At 48.5% G+C, this 21,086-nt stretch overlaps 1 protein-coding gene and 1 long non-coding RNA gene across 3 annotated transcripts in view; one reads left to right on the forward strand and one right to left on the reverse strand.

Annotated features, from left to right (window-relative positions):
* Window positions 1-2,094, reverse strand: part of FAM151A (family with sequence similarity 151 member A) — an 18,824-nt gene extending 16,730 nt beyond the window's left edge. Inside the window, exon 1 of the mRNA XM_032137679.2 lies at window positions 1,848-2,094. Within this exon, the coding sequence (XP_031993570.1) occupies window positions 1,848-1,965 (118 nt within the window). The 5' untranslated portion in view covers window positions 1,966-2,094. The remainder of the gene's footprint in view (window positions 1-1,847) is intronic.
* LOC131381820 (uncharacterized) overlaps window positions 1-16,289 on the forward strand; it is a 27,271-nt gene extending 10,982 nt beyond the window's left edge. Inside the window, exons 2-4 of one of the 2 annotated variants that reach the window (XR_009210771.1) lie at window positions 9,269-9,421; window positions 14,808-15,041; window positions 15,788-16,289. This is a non-coding gene — a long non-coding RNA (uncharacterized LOC131381820). The remainder of the gene's footprint in view (window positions 1-9,268; window positions 9,422-14,807; window positions 15,042-15,787) is intronic. The other variant, XR_009210772.1, reaches the window with a different exon arrangement.
* Window positions 16,290-21,086: the final 4,797 nt, after the last annotated feature.

The following is a 21,086-nucleotide window of genomic DNA, read 5'->3' on the forward strand; positions in this document are numbered from 1 at the left end:
GTTGGTGTGTGCTGAGGGCAGCGAGCTAGGGTTGCTTGGAAAGATCTGGGCTGCAGAGCTGACAAAAGCAGGCAGAGGGACCTTGTAAGAGGGGTCCAGGAGGAGACTTCGAAGCTTCTCACAGGGCAGGGCCGGAGGGATGGAGGGCAGAGGGCAGAAAGGCAGAGCCCTTAAGGCTCAGGACTGAGGAACACAGGCATGAGGTGGGTGCGTGGTGGCTACTCCAGGTACCTGTGTGAATGGAGGAGCCCTGTGTGAATGGAGGCTGCAGGGGCGAGCAGCTGTCGGGGAGAAGAGATGAGCTCAGCCTAGTCTGCTGAGTTTGAGGTTGCTTGTGTGACTCCCAAGAAGGGCACAGGAGGAAGGTCTGGGCTGAAAGCCAAGATCTGATGGTCTTCAGGCAACTGAAGTAGGAAAAAAAGTTAAAGGGGGCCAGGCGCAGTGGCTCATGCCTGTAATCCCAGCACTTTGGGAGGCCAAGGCGGGCCGATCACCTGAGGTCAGGAGTTCAAGACGACCCTGGCCAACATGGTGAAACCCCGTCTCTACTGAAAATACAAAAAAAAATTGGCCCGGCCCGGTGGCTCACGCCTATAATCCCAGCACTTTGGGAGGCTGAGGCAGGTGGATCACCTGAGGTCAGGAGTTTGAGACCACCCTGGCCAACATGGTGAAACCCCGCCTCTAGTAAAAATATGAAAAAATTAGTCTGGTATGGTGGTGCCCACCTGTAATCCCAGCTACTTGGGAGGCTGAGGTGGAAGAATAGCTTGAACCCAGGAGGTGGTGGAGGTTGCAGTGAGCCGATATCATGCCACTGCAGTCTAGGCTGGGTGACAGAGTGAGACTCTGTCTCAAAAAAAAAAAAAAAAAAAGGCCGGGTATGGTGGCTCATGCCTGTAATCCCAAAACTTTGGGAGGCCAAGATGGGCAGATCAGGAGGTCAAGAGATCAAGACCATCCTGGCCAACATGGTGAAACCCTGTCTCTACTAAAAATACAAAAATTAGCTGAGCATGGTGGTGCACGCCTGTAGTCCCAGCTACCTGGGAGGCTGAAGCAGGAGAATCTGGGAGGCAGAGGTTGCAGTGAGCCGAGATCGCACTCCAGCCTGGTGACAGACTCCGTTTCAAAAAAAAAAAAAACCCACAAAAAATTAGCCAGGTATGGTTGCACACGCCTGTGATCCCAGCTACTTGCGGGGCTGAGGCAGGAGAATCGCTTGGATCCAGGAGGCTGAGGCTGCAGTGAGTTGAGATTGCACCATTGTACTCCAGCCTGGGGGACAAGAGTGAAAACTCCGTCTCAAAAAACAAAAAAATAGTTAATGGGACTTTCTGCTGGGGAAGTCAACGGGACTTTCTGCTGGGGATGAAGTCATGTAGGGTTGGGGGATGGAAGAGAGAAAGAGCTGTGGATGGGGAATGAGACTTGATGGGGACGAGGGCTCAAGAAGAGCTGGTTGGCTGGGCATGATGACTCACATCTGTAATCACAGCATTTTGAGAGGCTGAGGCGGGTGGATCACCTGAGGTCAGGAGTTCGCGACCAGCCTGGCCAACATGGTGAAACCCCATCTCTACTAAAAATACAAAAAATTAGTTGGGCCTGGTGGCGGGTGCCTGTAATCCCAGCCACTCGGGAGGCTGAGGCAGGAGAATCACTTGAACCTGGGAGGTGGAGGTTGCAGTGAGCCGAGAATCGCGCCATTGCGCTCCAGCCTGGGCAACAAGAGCAAAACTCCGTCTCAAAAAAAAAAGAGCTGGTCAGAGCTGTAAGTGGGAAGTGGGGATAAGGAGTGAGCCATGAGGGAAGCCACTCAGGATGGCATGGGGGGAGGCACCTACCTGGCTGTCGCAGGGTGATGGCAAGGACTATCGCGGCAATGACAACCGCAGACACACACGTAATGCCGGCAAACACCCACTTGACCTGATTCTTTGATAACTGTTCCCTGCAGACCATGGCGACGCTCTCTGGGGAGTGCCCCCAACTCCGCGCGGCCCAGAATCCCCAAGGTCCCTGCAGCTGGGACCCTGTGGGAGGCAGGAGCTCCCAGGAGCACCTAATTCTCCACCAGGCCTGGTCTGCTCTGCAGCCCTGTAATATCCCCGACTGGAGATAACCCCTGAAGCCCCTCCTCCCTCCCCGCCCTAATCCTCTTCCCCACACCCTCCCCAGATCTTAACAGGCTAACCAGAAAATCTACCATCCCTAAAATGACCTTTGAGCACAGTAAGAGGCAGCAGAGAATGTTGGACCGAGCCCCGACCCCTGGCTCTCTGCCCCTGCCTGAGAGTCAGGAGACCAATCCCAGCCCCTGTTGCTTTTCTGGAGTCCTGGAGCAAGTGTCTGCCCCTCTCTGGGCCTCATTTCCTTCTGTGTAAAAGGAGGCACTAGACTGGGTGATCCTGAACATTCTGTTCTTTCCCTTTCTAACTCCAGGCTTTCTGCCCTGCCCTCAGGGAATCCTGCATTATCAGGCAAGGGTGGTGACAAAAACAGATTAGATCTGCATAAGGGGCAATAATCTTCATTTCATCTGAGATTATGGCTAATAGATTATCTACCTGGGATAGAAATGGATAGTCCTGGCATGCTGGCATGGGTTACTGCAGGCCGGTTCTGGGGCAGCGAGTCCATGGGGAAGGGGCCGAGTCACCACTTCACGCAGAGGGAGTTCTGGGGACCCTGCTATGGGAAGCAAGTTAGAGGCTGCCCCTATTCTGAGGACCCCAGAATTTAAATGAGTCCAAGAATCACCTGTAACGTGCACGGAGACTTCAGCGTCTACACATTGGGGCTCACAGACAGATCCGGAATGTGAGGCTGTGATAGGCCAGCCGAGGCAGAGCAGGGCACGCGGTGGCTTTGATTGTGTGTGTGAAAGCGTGTCTAGAATGATGCCCAGGCGGGCAGATGTCAGGGACTGAGGGGTGGAGGAGCAGGGTGGGAGGGACTTTGGTCATGGGGCTTGTCGTGGGTCATTCCTGAGTCGGTTTTCCTGCCTCGGCCTCCCGGAGGAGGGAACTGGATATAGAGGCCGTGGGCTCAGGACTGAGCATCATTTTCTGGCCAAAGCAGAGAGAGAGAAAGGGCTGGAGGCTGACTTCTGGGGGCCACTGACAGGCAGACAGGTGGAGGAAGAGGCAGCAGTAGAGGAGAGGGGACAGCAGAGGGTGGTGGGGGGTGTCGATGGGAAGGTCAAGAAGAAAGGAATGGTCAGCCAGGCCGGGAGATGGAGCCCAATAAGGACAGCAAGGCCCCCGATGCTGGCCAGGACCGTTTCCCTGGATCAGTGGGGAGGGCAGGTGTCAGAGCAGAGCCTGTTTAGAGGGGCCAGGAAAGACCAGAGAGGCTGAAGGTACAGGAAGGAGAGGCACTGGGACAAAGGATGGGAGCAGGAGGATCTGGTGCTCGGGGTGCTATTCTGTAGGATGTGGGGAAGGGTGGGCATTGTGAGTGGTGAGTCTGGGGGTGCTGGTTGGGAGGTGATGTGAAGGGGGACAATGAGGGAGAGGTTTGAGGACAGGGAGGTTCTGTTGGCTGGTCGGGGCATGTGTGGTATGCCTACAGGGATCCAACGAGACCCAAGCTGTGGGCTGCTAGATGGACAGGACCCCATTCAACACCCCCTCCCCACCACTGTACATCCAGAAATGTGAGACTGTGATGGGCCACCCGAGGGAGAGCCGGTCCTGGAGCCCAGGCTCAATTCTCGGTTCTCGGAGCCTCTGGAGAGAGGGAGATCTAGTCCGTCTGGGCTTCTGGCTCGTTCTCCAGATCAACTCAACAAACTCAGCAGCTTCCAGGAGCCAGGCCCTGGTGGGGTGTCAGGGCTGCTGGCTGGAATGGAGCAGGGTCAGTGCTCTGGGGTCTTCTCAGGAGACAGTAAGGGAGCCGTAGACAAGCAGGAACATGTTTTGTGAGTCCCCTTTCTTAGGCGGGCTGCTCTCCCAGGCCACCCACTCCAGACTCCAGAATCCAAATGCTAATTGGGCCTCACCCAGATCCCTTCTGTAATAAGGCATGGAAGGGTGTGTTAACAGGGATATTATGATAGCCGCAAAAAGTTAACAGAATGACAGAAACCACATCTCGAGTAACAACCACATATGCTTTACAGTTAAAGTCTAGGGGAAATTTCTGTGTAAGAGCTGGCCATAAAAAAGAAAAGAAAAGAAAAGGCGGGCACGGTGGCTCACGCCTGTAATCCCAGCACTTTGGGAGGCCGAGGCGGGCGGATCTCTTGAGGTCAGGAGTTTACGACTAGCTTGGCCAACACAGTGAGACCCTGTTTCTACTAAAATACAAAAATTAGCTGGGCGTAGTGGCACGAGCCTGTAATCCCAGCTACTTGGGAGGCTGATGCAGGAGAATCGCTTGAACCTGGGAGGTGGAGGTTGCAGTGAGCCGAGATTGCACCCCATGGCATATTGTGGGAGAGAAGAAAGCAGGGTCTGTCAGGGAGCTCCAGCATTTCAGATGTGAAACAGCCTGAGTGACAGAGTGAGACCCTGTTTCAAAAAAAGGGAAGGGGAGGGGAGGGGAGGGGAGGGACAACAAACCACCAGGATTATACAATGTGACTCCAGGGTTGTCTCCAAGCCCCATACTGATAAGTCTCACCTAGTCTGGCTTGCATTTTTTCTGCTTTTATTAATAATATTATTTGTGATTTCCTACAAAGCGTCCCACATTTTAATTTCATCCACGTGTCACACAACACTGCCAAATGACTCTCATGTCCCCATGTTGCAGGCAAAGAAATCAAGACTTGGAGAGGTCGAGACTTGTCCCAAATCACTTGTATGTTAAGTTCAAATGGAGGTCAGGCTGACTGTGGGCCTGTCTGCCTGATTTTATCCATCTACTTGTCCCTTCTTATTCACAATCACTTACAATGGGGCAGTCCCTTATTTCGGCAAGAATATTTAGCAGCAATGCTGGACAAATCTATTTTTGAAAGAAAAATCAACAACTTAGTTATTACGGTCCACGAGGGCACCCCCTGCACAAACCATCCTCATTTTGGAACTGCTGCTTATTTAGTGTTCGTGACATTCTTTTTTTTTTTGAGATGGAGTCTTGCTCTGTTGCCCAGGCTGGAGTGCAGTGGCGTAATCTCGGCTCACTGCAAGCTCCACCTCCCGGGTTCAGGACATTCTCCTGCCTCAGCCTCTCTGAGTAGCTGGGACTACAGGCGCCCGCCACCACGCCTGGCTAATTTTTTTTGTATTTTTAGTAGAGACGGGGTTTCACCGTGGTCTCGATCTCCTGACCTCGTGATCCGCCCGCCTCGGCCTCCCAAAGTGCTGGGATTACAAGCGTGAGCCACCGTGCCCGGCAGTGTTCGTGACATTCTTATGAGGGAGGCATTCTTTTTTGTTTTTTTTTTTTTTTTTTTTTTTTTTTTTTTTTTTTTTTTTTTGAGGCAGAGTCTCGCTCTGTTGTCCAGGTTGGAGTACAGTGGCACAATCTTGGCTCACTGCGACTTCTGTCCCCTGGGTTCAAGCTATTTTCCTGCCTCCGTCTCCAAGTAGCTGGGATTACAGGCGTGCACAACCATGCTCAGCTAATTTTTGTATTTTTAGTAAAGATGGGGTTTCACCATGTTGGCCAGGCTGGTCTCGAACTCCTGACCTCAAATGATCCACTCACCTCAGCCTCCCAAAGTGCTGGGATTACAGGCGTGAGCCACTGTATCTTATGCCCCTTTTTCACAGAAGGGAGCCAGAGTCAGTTTGCAGCAGAAAGGGAAGCCCATGCCCCACCATTCCGACTCCGCAGGCCGTGTATCACCTGTCCTCCCTGGGAAAGAAGCCGGCGAGCCGAGCTCCGAGGCACAGAGCTTTGCCACCTCTCTTGGCTCCAAAGAGCTCTGCAGTCTGTCTGGGAGGAAAGAGACTTCATCTGGCTCTGCTTTTTGGCAGGAGGAACAGCCCTGGAACCGATTCCAACCTGCAAAGACTCCTCCATTGTCTGTGACACTTCTCCTGGGGCATAAATTACTAAACAAGTTACTGAGCACGCATTCTGTGCCAGGCACTGTGCTAGGCTCTGGGGATCCACCCCATGGCATATTGTGGGAGAGAAGAAAGCAGGGGCTGTCAGGGGGCTCCAGCATTTCAGATGTGAAACAGCCATTTTATTAATAGAGTTGGTGCCCATCAAAAACACAGAGCGGGCTTATAGCCTGTAAGGATGTCAGACATGGAAAGTGGCAGTGGGCCCAGGTTGGGGCATGCAGGATGGAGAAGACACAGGTTAGAAACCCCAAACTCCTGGGTGGGCCAGGAGGCTTTCAGAAGAGGCTTGGCTGACTCAGAGAACCATCAGGGACGGGGGCTAGGGAAGACCTTCCAGACAAAGGGCTCAGTGTTCGTGGGAGAGGGCCCAGGCATGAGGGAGAAGAGCCTGTTTGGGAGCATGAGCAGTGTGGCTGGAGCACCAGGTGGGAAATGTGGGGAGGTGGAAGGGGAGAGAGATGAGACTGGGGAGCCCCGGAGGGCTGGGTCACCCTGATAAAGAATTTGGCTTCAACTTGGAGGGGTAGGGGAGCCCTTACCCATGGGATAAGCAGGGAGCGCCACACTTAGCTTTGCATTTGGGAGGTGGCTAGAGGCTGGAGTTGAGAAATGGCTCCTGGAGGCCTGACTGCCTCTGCATCCAGGCTGTCCTATTTCAGCACTGCTCACCCCTGCACCCCCACAGAGCCACAGGACTTCCCACACTGCATTGCTCAGAACAGCAAATGGCCCAGGGAAGTGTGTGCCTCAGGCTGTGTTATGTGGGTTACTCTGATACTCTCCCCACTCCCACAGCATGGCATGTTATAGGCAAGACGAAATCAGCGGTGATTCAGAGGCTCCAACATTTCAGATATGGAGCTGTCATTTTTAGAACTGGTGGCTGACACCTGTAATCCCAGCAGTTTGCAGGGCTTAGGTGGGAGGATTGCTTGAGCCCAGGAGCTCAAGACCAGCCTGGGCAATGCAGAGGGATCTCATCTCTACAAAATAAAAAAATAAATTAGCGAGACATGGTGGTGCATGCCTATAGTCCCAGCTACCCAGGAGGTGGGAGGATGGTGCCACTGTACTGTATCCTGGGCATCAGAGCAAGACCCCATCTTAAAAAAAAAAAAAGGAAGAAAGAAACCCATTTGCCTATTTTGACACTGTCATGAATTTGTACTGCTTAGGTGGTCTCAACACTCTGAATGGTGGAATTTTATTTAAAGTAGTTTCTTGTCGGTGGTGCCCCAAGATAACTACTCAAGCAAAAACACGTTTTCTCAAGAGGAACATAGAGGCTGGGCGCGGTGGCTCACGCCTGTAAATCCCAACACTTTGGGAGGCCAAGGCGGGCGGATCACTCAAGATCAGGCATTCGAGATCAGCCTGGCCAACATGACGAAACCCCGTCTCTACTAAAAATACAAAATTAGTGGGGTGTGGTGGCTCATGCCTGTGATCCCAGCTACTTGGGAGGCTGAGGGAGGAGAATCACTTGAACCCAGGAGGCAGAGGTTGCAGTGAGCCGAGATTGCACTGCTGCACTCCAGCCTGGGCAACAGAGCAAGACTCTGTCTCAAAAAAAACCAAAAAAACAAAAAACATAGCTTTAATCCAGGCCTCAAGGAATTCTGAGACAAAGTTTCAGGGAAAATAAGCAGTTCCCTGTCAACAATCCCAAAAATCATAGGAAAATAAGGCACCGTGGGTGAAAACCAAGAGACGTTGTAAACAGCAGAATCAGCCCCACAAAGTGTTCAGCATACAAAATTATCAAAAGTAAAATAACATGGGTTTTTTTGTTTTTTTGTTTTTTGTTTTGAGATAGAGTCTCACTCTGTTACCCAGGCTGGAGTGCAGTGGTGCAATCTCCGCTCACTGCAACCTCTGCCTCCCGGGTTCAAGTGATTCTCCTGCCTCAGCCTCCTGAGTAGCTGGGACTACAGATACATGCCACCACACCCACCTAATTTTTTGTATTTTTAGTAGAGATGGGGTTTCACTGTGTTAGCCAGGGTGGTCTCAATCTCCTGATCTCGTGATCTGCCCACCTCAGCCTCCCAAAGGGCTGGGATTACAGACGCAAGCCCCTGTGCCTGGCCTGTTTTTTGATTTTTTTGAGACAGTGTCTTGCTCTGTCATCCAGGCTGGAGTGCAATGATGTGATCATGGCTCATTGCAGCCTTGACCTCCTGGGCTCAAGCTATTCTCCCACCACAGCCTCCCAAGTAGCTAGGACTATAACTGTGCACCACCATGCCTAGCTAATTTTTTTGTGGGTGGAGATAGGGTGTCACTATGTTTCCAGGCTGGTCTTGAACTCATGGACTCAATCCATCCTCCTACCTAGGCTTCCCCAAATGCTGGGATTAAGGCATGAACTACCACACCCAGCCTGTTTAATGTTTATTTTTTTTATTTTTAATTTTATTTTTTGAGACGAAGTCTTGCTCTGTCGCCCAGGCTGGAGTGCAGTTGCATGATCTCAGCTCACTGCAGGCTCTGCCTCCCGGGTTCTCGCCATTCTCCTGCTTCAACCTCCTGAGTAGCTGGGACTACAGGCGCCCACCAACACACCTGGCTATTTTTTTGTATTTTTAGTAGAGACAAGGTTTCACCATGTTGGCCAGGATGGTCTCGATCTCTTGACCTCGTGATCCACCTGCCTCGGCCTCCCGAAGTGCTGGGATTACAGGCGTGAGCCACCACGCCTGGCCTGTTTAATGTTTAAGGAAATAAAAAAAACAAGCCAGGTGTGGTGGCTCACGCCTGTAATCCCAGCACTTTGGGAGGCAGAGGTGTGTTTGGAGCAAGCCCCCCAAAGTCTGGCCATAAACTAGCCCCAAAACTGGCCATAAGCAAAATCTCTGCAGCACTGTAACATGTCCATAATGGCCCTAATGCCCAAGCTAGAAGGTTGTGGGTTTATGGGAATGAGGGCAAGGAACACCTGGCCCGCCCAGGGTGGAAAACTGCTTAAAGGCATTCTTAAGCCACAAACAAAAGCAGGAGCGATCTGTGTCTTAAGGGCATGTTCCTGCTGCAATTAACTCGGCCCATCCCTTTGTTTCCCATAAGGGATACTTTTAGTTAATTTAATATCTATAGAAACAATGCTAATGACTGGTTTGCTGTTAATAAATACGTGGGTAAATCTCTGTTCCGGGCTGTCAGCTCTGAAGGCTGTGAGGCCCCTGATTTCACACTTCACACTTCTGTATTTCTGTGTGTGTGTCTTTTAATTCCTCTAGCACCGCTAGGTTAGGGTCTCCCCGACCGAGCTGGTCTCAGCAAGTGGCGTCCATTCGTGGGGGCTCGAATCCAGGTCGAACGGTCGCTGGAGCGATGGTTGGAACGGAAAACTAGCTGGAGGACACCTGAGTACTCTTAAAGCAATCCCCGTGGTGAGTAGGAAGGGGAGCTTGGAAGCGTCCGGGTAACAATGGGACAGGGATGGGGTCTGGTTCGTTTCACCTTGGAACTTTTTCACACTGATAACGAGGAGGAACAAGAGTATAGCAAAGTAACAGAAGAGGTTACAGAGCATGTTTATTTGCCAGCTAAAGCTAACGCGGCAAAGGAAGGAGAGGTTCATCCCTACCCTTCTGCATCCCCTCGTTATTATTTTGAAGAAAACGACCCCCCAGATCTTTCTTTTCCGGAGGACACTGGGCAAAAAGTAGTTGCCCCAGTGACTGTTTGAGCAGCCCCTCGAGCGATAGCTCTTAGTTCTTTTTTTTTTTTTTTTTTTTTTGAGACGGAGTCTCGCTCTGTCACCCAGGCTGGAGTGCAGTGGCGCAATCTCAGCTCACTGCAAGCTCTGCCTCCCGGGTTCACGCCATTCTCCTGCCTCAGCCTCTCCGAGTAGCTGGGACTACAGGCGCCCGCCACCACGCCCGGCTAATTTTTTTTTTTTTGTATTTTTAGTAGAGACGGGGTTTCACTGTGGTCTCGATCTCCTGACCTCGTGATCCGCCCGCCTCGGCCTCCCAAAGTGCTGGGATTACAAGCGTGAGCCACCGCGCCCGGCCGATAGCTCTTAGTTCTATTCTGGCAGGAATTCAGCAAGCTGGATGAGAGGGTGATTTAGAGGCTTGGCAGTTCCCTGTTAGAATATACCCCCCAGATCAACAGGGAAATATTACAGCTACATTTGAGCCTTTTCCTTTTAAATTACTCAAAGAATTAAAACAAGCAATAAATGAGTATGGACCAGGTTCTCCTTTTGTTTTTTTTGTTTGTTTGTTTTGTTTTTTGAGACGGAGTCTCGCTCTGTCGCCCAGGCTGGAGTGCAGTGGCGCAATCTCAGCTCACCGCAAGCTCCGCTTCCCAGGTTCACGCCATTCTCCTGCCTCAGCCTCCTGAGTAGCTGGGACTACAGGCGCCTGCAACCACGCCTGGCTAATTTTTGGTATTTTTAGTAGAGACGGGGTTTCACTGTGTTAGCCAGGATGGTCTTGATCTCCTGACCTCGTGATCTGCCCGCCTCTGCCTCCCAAAGTGCTGGGATTACAGGCGTGAGCCACCACGCCCGGCCAGCTTCTCTTTTTGTAATGGGACTGTTAAAGAATGTTGCTGTTTCCAGTCGGATGATTCCTACTGACTGGGGCGCTCTTACTTGAGCTTGTGTAACTCCTGCTCAGTTCTTACAATTTAAAACTTAGTGGGCAGATGAAGCTTCCATTCAGGCTGCTGACAATGCCCAGGCCCAACCTCAAATTAATATAACTGCAGATCCACTTTTGGGGGTTGGCAGCTGGGCTGGTTTAGATACACTAGTGGTCATGCAGGATGATGCCACTGAACAGTTGAGAGGAGTGTGCATTAGAGCGTGGGAAAAAATCACTTCAGGTGGGGAACAATACCCTTCCTTTAGTGCTATAGAACAGGGACCAAGGGAACCATGGGTTGATTTTATAGCTCGATTACAGGAGTCTCTTAAAGATGATTCCAGATTCGGCTGCTCAGGATACAGTGTTGCAGTTATTAGCTTTTGACAATGCTAATCCCGATTGCCAGGCTGCTCTGCGACCTGTCAGAGGGAAAGCACATTTAGTTGATTATATCAAGGCCTGTGGTGGTATTGGAGGTAATCTGCATAAAGCTACCTTGTTGGCACAGGCAATGGCAGGACTGAGAGTGGATAAAGGAAATACTCCATTTCCTGGAGCTTGTTTTAACTGTGGGAAGCATGGTCATACTAAAAAAGAATGTAGAAGAAATCAGCGCGTCAGGCCGCCAGATAGGGGAAAAAAGAAAACTGCTGATCCTGAAATATGTCCAAAATGTAAAAAAGGAAAACACTGGGCTAGTCAGTATCACTCTAAGTTTGATAAAGAAGGGAACCCGATTTCGGGAAATGCCATGAGGGGCCTGTCCCGGGCCCCGTTCTAAACCGGGGCATTTCTGGCTCAGGCCATTCCCTCACCCCTGTACAATGTCTGTCTCCTGCCACAGCTGGTGGTGCCGCAGTAGATTTATGCTGCACAAAAGCTGTGAGCCTTCTTCCTGGGGAACCCCCGCAAAAGATCCCAACAGGAGTCTGTGGACCCTTGCCAGCGGGTACAATAGGATTACTTTTAGGAAGGTCTAGTGTAAGTTTAAAAGGCGTGCAAATACATATAGAAGTCATTGATTCAGATTACAATGGGGAAATTCAAATTGTTAGATCAACTTCTGTTCCCTGGAATGCAGAGCCAGAGAGCGCATAGCACAGCTCCTGATTGTGCTGTATGTAGCAATGGGAAAAAGTGAAAAAGTGAAATTAAACGAACAGGAGAATTTGGAAGCACAAATAAGCAAGGCAAAGCAGCTTATTGGGTAAATCAAATTACTGATAAACGTCCTACCTGTGAATTAACTATTCAAGAAAAGAAATTTAAAGGTTTGGTAAATACAGGAGTGGACATTTCAGTCATTTCTCTACAGCACTGGCCGTCCACGTGGCCAATTCAACCCGCTCAATTTAACATAGTTGGAGTTGGTAAAGCTGCTGAAGTATATCAAAGTAGTTATATTTTGCATTTTGAGGGGCCTGATGGACAACCTGGGACTATTCAACCAATTGTAACTTCTGTACCTATAAATTTAAGGGGAAGAGATTTATTACAACAATGGGGAGCACAAGTTCTAATTCCAGAAAAATTATATAGCCCTCAAAGTCAACATACAATGCATGAAATGGGGTATGTCCCTGGTATGGGACTAGAAAAAAATTTGCAAGGTTTGAAAGAACAAACTTCCTGCCAAAGATTAGGAAAACATTTTTGATGGCAGCCATTGTTAAGCCTCCAGAACCTATACCTTTAGAATGGTTAACAGATAAGCCAATTTGGATAGAACAATGGCCGCTAAATAAAGAGAAACTGGAGGCTTTAGAGAAATTAGTTGCTGAACAATTAGAAAATGGGCACATAGCTCCAACATTTTCCCCTTGGAATTCTCTAGTTTTCATAATTAAGACAAAAATCAGGTAAATGGAGAATGTTAACTGACTTAAGAGCCATCAATTCAGTTATACAACCTATGGGAGCATCACAGCCAGGATTGCCTTCTCCTGCTATAATTCCAAAAAATTGGCCTTTAATAGTCATAGATTTAAAAGACTGTTTCTTTTTTTTTTTTGAGACGAGTCTTGCTCTGTCCCCCAGGCTGGAGTGCAGTGGTGCGATCTCGGCTCACTGCAAGCTCCGCCTCTCGGGTTCACGCCATTCTCCTGGCTCAGCCTCCCGAGTAGCTGGGACTACAGGCGCCCGCCAACATGTCCGGCTAATTTTTTGTATTTTTAGTAGAGATGGGGTTTCACCGTGTTAGCCAGGATGGTCTCGATCTCCTGACCTCGTGATCCGCCCGCCTCAGCCTCCCAAAGCGCTGGGATTACAAGCTTGAGCCACCGCGCCCGGCCTAAAAGACTGTTTCTTTACCATACCTTCGGCTAAGCAAGACTGTGAACGGTTTGCATTTACAATTCCTGCAGTAAACAACCTGCAGCCTGCTAAGCGTTATCATTGAAAAGTGTTGCCACAGGGCATGTCAAACAGCCCAACAATTTGCTGGATGTATGTGGGGCAAGCAATTGAACCTACTCGTAAAAAATTTTCACAGTGTTACATTATTCACTGTCAACTAAAAACATAAAATGATTTTCAAAAATTACTAGGGGATGTTAATTGGATAAGACCTGCTCTAGGCATTCCTACCTATGCCACGAGTAATCTGTTTTCTATCCTTAGAGGAAATCCCAGTCTCACTAGCCCTCGGCAATTAACAAAAGAGGGTGAGGCAGAGTTACAACTGATTGAGAATCAAATCCATAAAGCTCAAATAAATAGAATAGATCCAGAGAAGACTCTAGATTTGCTAATCTTTTCAACTCAGCATTCACCTACTGGTGTTATTGTCCAAGAACAGGACTTAGTAGAGTGGCTTTTTCTTCCACATACGAATTCACGGACTCCAACTCCTTATTTAGATCAAATCGCTACTATGATAGGGATTGGGAGAACTCGGATTGTTAAATTACATGGATATGATCCTGGAAAAAATATTGTCCCTCTCATGAAGGCATAAATACAGCAAGCTTTTATAAATAGTCTTACTTGGCAAACCCATTTAGCTGACTTTGTGGGTATTCTCGATAATCACTTTCCTAAAACAAAGCTGTTTCAGTTTTTAAAATTAATTAATTGGTTTCTCCCTAAAATAAGTAAATTTAAACCAATTGAAGGTGCTGAGAGTGTTTTCACAGATGGGTCTAGTAATGTAAAGCTTCTTATTCTGGCTCAAAAAGTAAAGTTTTTCAGACATCCAATACTCAGCTCAAAAAGCGGAGCTTGTAGTGGTAATTGAGGTATTGACTGCTTTTTTTTTTTTTTTTTTGAGACGGAGTCTTGCTCTGTCCCCCAGGCTGGAGTGCAATGGCGCGATCTCAGCTCACTGCAAGCTCCGCCTCCCGGGTTCACGCCATTCTCCTGCCTCAGCCTCCCGAGTAGCTGGGACTACAGGCGCCCGCCACTGCGCCCGGCTAATTTTTTGTATTTTTAGTAGAGACGGGGTTTCACCGTGTTAGCCAGGATGGTCTCGATCTCCTGATCTCGTGATCCGCCCGCCTCGGCCTCCCAAAGTGCTGGGATTACAGGCTTGAGCCACCGCGCCCGGCTATTGACTGGTTTTGATATGCCTATTAATGTGATTTCTGATTCTTCATACATGGTTCATTCCACACAGTTAATTGAAAATGCTCAGTTATGATTTCATACAGATGAACAACTGATGATAAAAACAAAAAAGGAGGAGAAATAGGGATTACCGGACAGCCCATACACAATTGAATCTAGCATTATTTGGTGAAGAGATCCAATAACAAAAAGTTGGGAAATAGGTAAAATAATAACTTGGGGTAGAGGTTAGGCTTATATTTCTCCAGACAAAAACCAACAGCCAGGCCGGGCGCGGTGGCTCACGCCTGTAATCCCAGCACTTTGAGAGGCCGAGGTGGGCGGATCACAAGGTCAGGAGATCGAGACCATCCTGGCTAACACGGTGAAACCCTGTCTCTACTAAAAATACAAAAAAAAAAAAATTAGCCGGGCGTGGTCACGGGCGCCTGTAGTCCCAGCTACTGGGGAGGCTGAGGCAGGAGAATGGCGTGAACCCAGGAGGCAGAGCTTGCAGTGAGCTGAGATCGTGCCACTGCACTCCAGCCTGGGCGACAGAGCGAGACTCCATCCCAAAAAAATCAACAGCCGATTTGGATACCATCAAGACACCTAAAACCTTATCATGAGCCAGATGCCAAAGAAGAGACTCTGGGAGGATCCAGAGGACCCCCCGGTTGCAGCCATGTCGAGATTGACGCTGAGGAGGACTCCAACTGTCACGAGCAACACCCGTTGAACACAGCCACCCACCTGGGGACAGATCAAGAAGCTGTCACAGATGGCAGAAGAAAACCTGAGGAAAGCGGGACAACCAGTCACACTGAATAATTTAATGGTAGCTATGATAGCGGTTATCACCACTGCTGTGAGTATTCCTCCACTAAGGGCTGGTAATAATGCCCGGATGTAATCACTGTATGACACAGTTACACATGCTTTCTGATCTCAGTATTTACCATAATAAATCTGCTCCTATAATTGAGGGATACCGCCCTCAAAAACCTATTTGTAAACAGGATTGGACCCAGTTAGAAAAAATGAATGTACTTGTTTAGGAAGATTGCTTTGCAGAACAGGCAGAGGGGCTGCACAACAATTCCTATGGAATCATTATTAATTGGTCCCCTAAGGGGATGTTTAGCTTGAATTGCACCTCTCAGTCTGCGTGCCACAGCCACGCTATGTTCAGATGATCTGAACAAAACAGTCAGATGGTAGAAATGATAAGAAGTACTGCAAAAGTTCCTATTATCTGGAACCATGGCGGTATAGTGGCACCTCAACCTCAAATGAAATGGCCCACTCTCGGAGCTAAACATAAGGATTTGTAAAAACTATTAAATGCTCTTAATAAGATCAAAATTTGGGAAACAATAAAAAAACATCTAGAAAGACACTCTACAAACTTGTTTTTGGATATAGCAAAATTAAAAGAACAAATATTTAAAGCATTCCAGGCACACCTGACCTTAATGCCAGGAACTGGAGTGCTTAAAGGAGCTGCAGACATATTAGTAGGTAGTAACCCATTTAAATGGACAAAAACACTTGGAAGCTCTGTGATTTCAATGATGACTATGCTTTTAATCTATGTTGTTTGCCTTTGTATAGTCTGCAGATGTGGATCCTGACTCTTGCGAGAAGTAGCTCACCTCACCATGACAAAGCTGCCTTTGCTTTTATCTCTTTGCACATCAAAGAAGGGGGACATGTTGGCAGCAAGCCTCCCAGAGTCTGGCCATAAACTAGCCCCAAAACTGGCCATAAGCAAAATCTCTGCAGCACTATAACATGTCCATAATGGCCCTAATGCCCAAGCTGGAAGGTTGTGGGTTTATGGGAATGAGGGCAAGGAACACCTGGCCCACCCAAGGCGGAAAACCGCTTAAAGGCATTCTTAAGCCACAAACAAAAGCAGGAGCGATCTGTGTCTTAAGGGCGTGTTCCTGCTGCAATTAATTTGGCCCATCCCTTCATTTCCCATAAGGGATACTTTTAGTTAATTTAATATCTATAGAAACAATGCTAATGACTGGTTTGCTGTTAATAAATACGTGGGTAAATCTCTGTTGGGGGCTCTCAGCTCTGAAGGCTGTGAGACCTCTGATTTCCCACTTCACACCTCTATATTTCTGTGTGTGTGTCTTTAATTCCTCTAGTGCCGCTGGGTTAGGGTTTCCCCGACCGACGGAGCTGGTCTCAGCAGAGGCAGGCGGATCTTTTGAGTTCAGGAGTTCGAGACCACCCTGGCCAACATGGTGAAGCCCCTTCTCTACTAAAAATATGAAAATTATCCAGGCATGGTGGCGTGCCTCTGTACTTTCAGCTACTCAGGAAGCTGAGGCACGAGAATTTCTTGAACATGGGAGGTGGAGGCTGCAGTGAGCTGAGATCACGCCACTGCACTCCAGCGCGGGCAATAGAGTGAGACTCTGTCTCAAAACAAGCAAACAAACAAAAACAGTTTTAGGCCAGGGGTGGTGGCTCATGCCTGTAATCCCAGCACTTCGGGAGGCTGAGGAGGGCAGATCACCTGAGGTCAGGAGTTCGAGACCAGTCTGGCCAACATGGTGAAACCCCATCTCTCTCTCTACTAAAAATACAAAATTTAGCCAGGTGTGGTGGTGGGTGCCTGTAATCACAGTTGCTTGGGAGGCTGAGGCAGGAGAATTGGTTGAACCCAGGAGGCAGAGGTTGCAGTGAGCAATCGTGCCACTGCATTCCAGCCTGGGTGAGAGAGCGAGACTCTGCCTCAAAAAAAAAAAAAAAAGACAGAAGGCTTAGTGTGCATCTCATCAGAGTTGCACAGGGCAGAGAAAGAATGGGAAAGACACAATTTCTAGAAAACTTCTCAAATTTTCTGATCAACACCAAATATTCCAAATAGGAAAAATACAAAAAAATCCATACCTATATGTGGCATAATATGATTGTAGAACACCAAAGTTAAAGATCTTATTTATTTTTTATTAAAAAAAATTTTAAAATAGAGTCAGGGTCTCACTATGCTGCCCAGGCTGGTCTTGAACTCCTGGCTTAAAGCTATCCTCCCACCACGGCATCCTAAAGTGCTGGGATTACAGGCATGAGCTGCTGCATCTGGCCCAAAGTAACAGATCTTAGAAGAGGCCAGAAAAAATAGATTTGGGCTGGGCATGAATAGATCGATCACCAAAAAGGTGGCAGACTAACTTCTTGACAGAATCCACAGAAGACAGAAGGCAGTAGAACATTAGCTTTGATGTACTAAAATAAGATACCACTCTAGGCTCCTACATACAGTGAAAATGTTTCGAGAATGAGAATTATAATTTTCTGGCAAACAAAACTAAAGGAGTTTACTACTAAGAAACTTTTTTGAGACAGCCTCGCTCTGTTGCCCAGGCTGGAGTGCAGAGACAAAATCTCAGCTCACTGCAACCTCAGCCTCCCGGGTTCAGGCGATTCTTGTGTCTCAGCCTCCCAAGTAGCTGGGATTACAGGTGTGCGCCACCAGGCCCAGCTACGTTTTATATTTTTAGTAGAGATAGCGTTTCACCATGTTGGCCAGGCTGGTATCAAACTCCTGACTTCAAGTGATCTGCCCGCCCTGGCCTGCTAAAGTGCTGGGATTACAGGCGTGAACCACCATGCCTCTCCAGTCCCTGTGGTTTTTTTTTGTTTGTTTTTGGAGGTTTTGCTTGTTTGTTTTTAGAGACACTTTCACTGTGTTGCCCAGGCCTGTCTGTTGGCCTCAAGTGATCCTCCTGCCTTGGATCTCCCAAAGTGCTGGGATTACAGGTGTGAACCACTGTGCTTAGCCAATTTTTTATTTGTTTCTTGAAGGAAGGTAGCAGTATTAATTAATTTTGGACTTTGCTAACTAAAGTTTGAATGTTAAGAATAGATGTATACAGTCTGGATGCAGTGGTGCATGCTTGTAATTTTAGCACTTTGGGAGGCTGAGGTGGGAGGATCGCTTGGGCTCAAGAGTTTGAGACCAGCCTGGGCAACATGGTGAAAGCTTGTCTCTACAAAAAAATTTAAAAAAATTAGCCAGATATGATGGCATGCACCTATAATCCGAGCGGCTTGGGAGGCTGAGGTGGGAGGATTGCTTGAGTCCAGGGAGGTCGAGGCTGCAGTAAGCCATGATCACACCACTGCACTCCAGCCTGGGCGACAGAGCGATACTCTGTCTCAAAAAAAAAAAAAGAAAGAAAAAAGTAGATATATATGAGACTCACTTGGGTAACATATGGAGACCCAGTCTCTACAAAAAAATTTTAAAAATTAGCTAAGTATGGTGGCTGCACCTGTGGTCCCAACTACTTGGGAGGGTGAGGCAGGAGAATCTTGAGCCCAGGATGATCCCTTGATCCTGGTAGGGGATGGAGTTGAGGCTGCATTCCAACCTGCGCAGCAGAGTGAGACCCTGTCTCAAAAGAGAGATAAAAAAGAATAGACATATAATATGTAACTTCCAAACAAATGGAAAGGGAAAGAAAGGAGTATGAGAAGAAAGGCAAATTCAATAATCCAAAAGAAAGTGAGAAAAGAGAAAAAACAAAAATGAAAAAGGAGAGGTTCTGCTTGTAATAATGGCAAAGTGGCTCCTATCAGATCAGCCTTCATACCGGTAACAACTATGAGCTCTGAACAAAAACAAACAACCTCCTGAAGACTCTGGAAAGAGCAAAAACAGGGAGAACCTAAAGGGAAACCGACAGTTACAAGAAAAGAAATTGCTACCGGTTGCAAAAGATATTTAAAATCTCACAAACATAATGTTGAACCAAAGGAGTCAGAAGAAAAGGGTCTGTGTTTTATAATTCCATTTATATGAAGTATGAAAACAGGCAAACCATATTAAAAGTCAGGATAGTGGTTCCCCTGATGAGGAGGAGGATAGCGATTGGAAGGGGGACATGAGGAGGATTTCTGGGGTCCTGGTAATGCTCTATTTCTGGATCTGGGTGCTGGTTTCATGGGTGTGCTCACTCGGTGAAAATTCATGAAAATAGACATGACATATGCAGTTTTTTGCTTCAGTACAAACTTAAAAATCAAAAGGGAGCAGAGACAAGATGGACAGGCAGGCAGGGCAGACTGTGAAGGGGCCTCAATGCCAGACTAAAGAGCTGGACGTGACCCTGGCAGCAGTGGAGGGCACCGAAGGTGTTAAGAGGGGAAATGAGTTGTCAGGGAAGCTGCCTCTCTGCCTAATGCGGGTGGCTGGGAGAGGGGAACACCTGCCCCGTGGGACATTATTTACAGGACTGGCCAGAATCTGGGCTTTCAATGACGAAGACCTGAGCTAGGATGGAGGGTGTGAGGTTGGAGGCCAAGAGCGGATTTGAAGGTAAAATTGGAAGCACTTGGGAGTTTACATGCAGGAGGCCAGGGAGGAAGAGGGAGGAGTCAAAAATGATCCTTGGAAGAGGCTTGTCATTGGAGATAAAGAGTGAGGGAGGGGACACTGGGGAAAGAAGCAAGTGTGAGGGAAGAATTTGTTTTTTTTTCTTTAAACAAGGTCTTGCTCTGTTGCCCAGGCTGTAGTGCAGTGGCACCATCATGGCTCACTGTAGCTCAGCCTCTCAGATGCTGGTGATTCCCCCCACCTCAGCCTGCTAAGTAGCTGGGACTACAGGCGCATGCCACCAAACCTGGTTGATTTTTTTAAATTTTTATTTATACTAGAGATGAAGTCTCACTATGTTGCCCAGGCTGGTCTTGAACTCCTGGGCTTAGGTGATCCTCCTGCCTCAGCTTCCCAAATTGCTGGGATTACAGGCATGAGCCACTGCACCCAGCCAAAGGAAGGATTTTTGCTGGGGAAGGAGTAAGTGGAGGAGGAATCCTCGAAGACACAAGGCCTGTGAAGCAGCAGAAGGAAACTGGGGGTGCAGGGGACCCCCTGTCCAGATGTGGACAGGAGAGGAGAGGAGCAGAAAAGGTGAGATCCTAGGTGGACCGGAGGGAATCCGGGAGAGCCCATCAGCTGCTCACTAATGTGAAGTCACGGTCAAGTGTGGGGACTGAGTCTGATGAGGCTGACTTCTAGGCAGCTTGTCTGACAACAGGTTATGCGGTGTATCTAAGGGCATCTGACCTGGGGGAACAGGAAGATTCCATTATCATGTTATCAGTGGTGCCCAGTGGAGTTTCTAGTCTCCATTGTCGTGTTATCAGTGGTGCCCAGTGGAGTTTCTAGTCTCCATTATCGTGTTATCAGTGGTGCCCAGTGCAGATTCTAGTCTCCAATCATCTTAATTAGCTGTTGCTCGTCATTAAAAGGATTTTCTTTAGAAAGGTAGCTGTAGAGTCTTGCTTTTCTTATTAAAAGATCTAGATGACACTGCTGCGCCCCGGCCCTAAAGATCTAGATGACACTGCTACGCCCCGGCCCTAAAGATCTAGATGACACTGCTGCGCCCCGGCCCTCCCTGCCCTCATTCCTGCCTTGCTCCACACACTTCTCTGTGCCTGGAACAAGAGCCAGGGTGGAGTAGGAAAAAGATCAACGATTTGAGTGCACAAGGACAGGCAGGCATCCTAGCTCCTGACCTTGGGCCAGTATTTTCTCACTATAGGTCTCAGTTGCCTCATCACAGACCACCTGATTTCAAAGCCCTTGTAACCCTGAAATAAACCGAGGTCCAAGGTCATATGGCGAGGGGCTTTTATGGGAAGACTTGAATTCTGGATGAGAAACTCAGTGTTTATTAGCAGTGAAGTCCTTTCCTGGAGGCTGAAGAGGGTCTCAGGGCAGGTTGTTCTTTGAAAGGACCCCATCCCTTCTCCCCACTGTATAGGTGGGAGCAGGGGTCTCATTGGCTCAGGGACTTCTGGGTCATGGTGACCTCATAAAGCCCATAACACTGGCCTGGGCTGGGGAAGCCTACATAAGCTGAGGGGTGGCTCTGGGAAA

This window comes from Hylobates moloch, unplaced genomic scaffold, assembly GCF_009828535.3.
Source record: "Hylobates moloch isolate HMO894 unplaced genomic scaffold, HMol_V3 SCAFFOLD_18, whole genome shotgun sequence".
Classification (NCBI taxonomy): Eukaryota; Metazoa; Chordata; class Mammalia; order Primates; family Hylobatidae; genus Hylobates; species Hylobates moloch.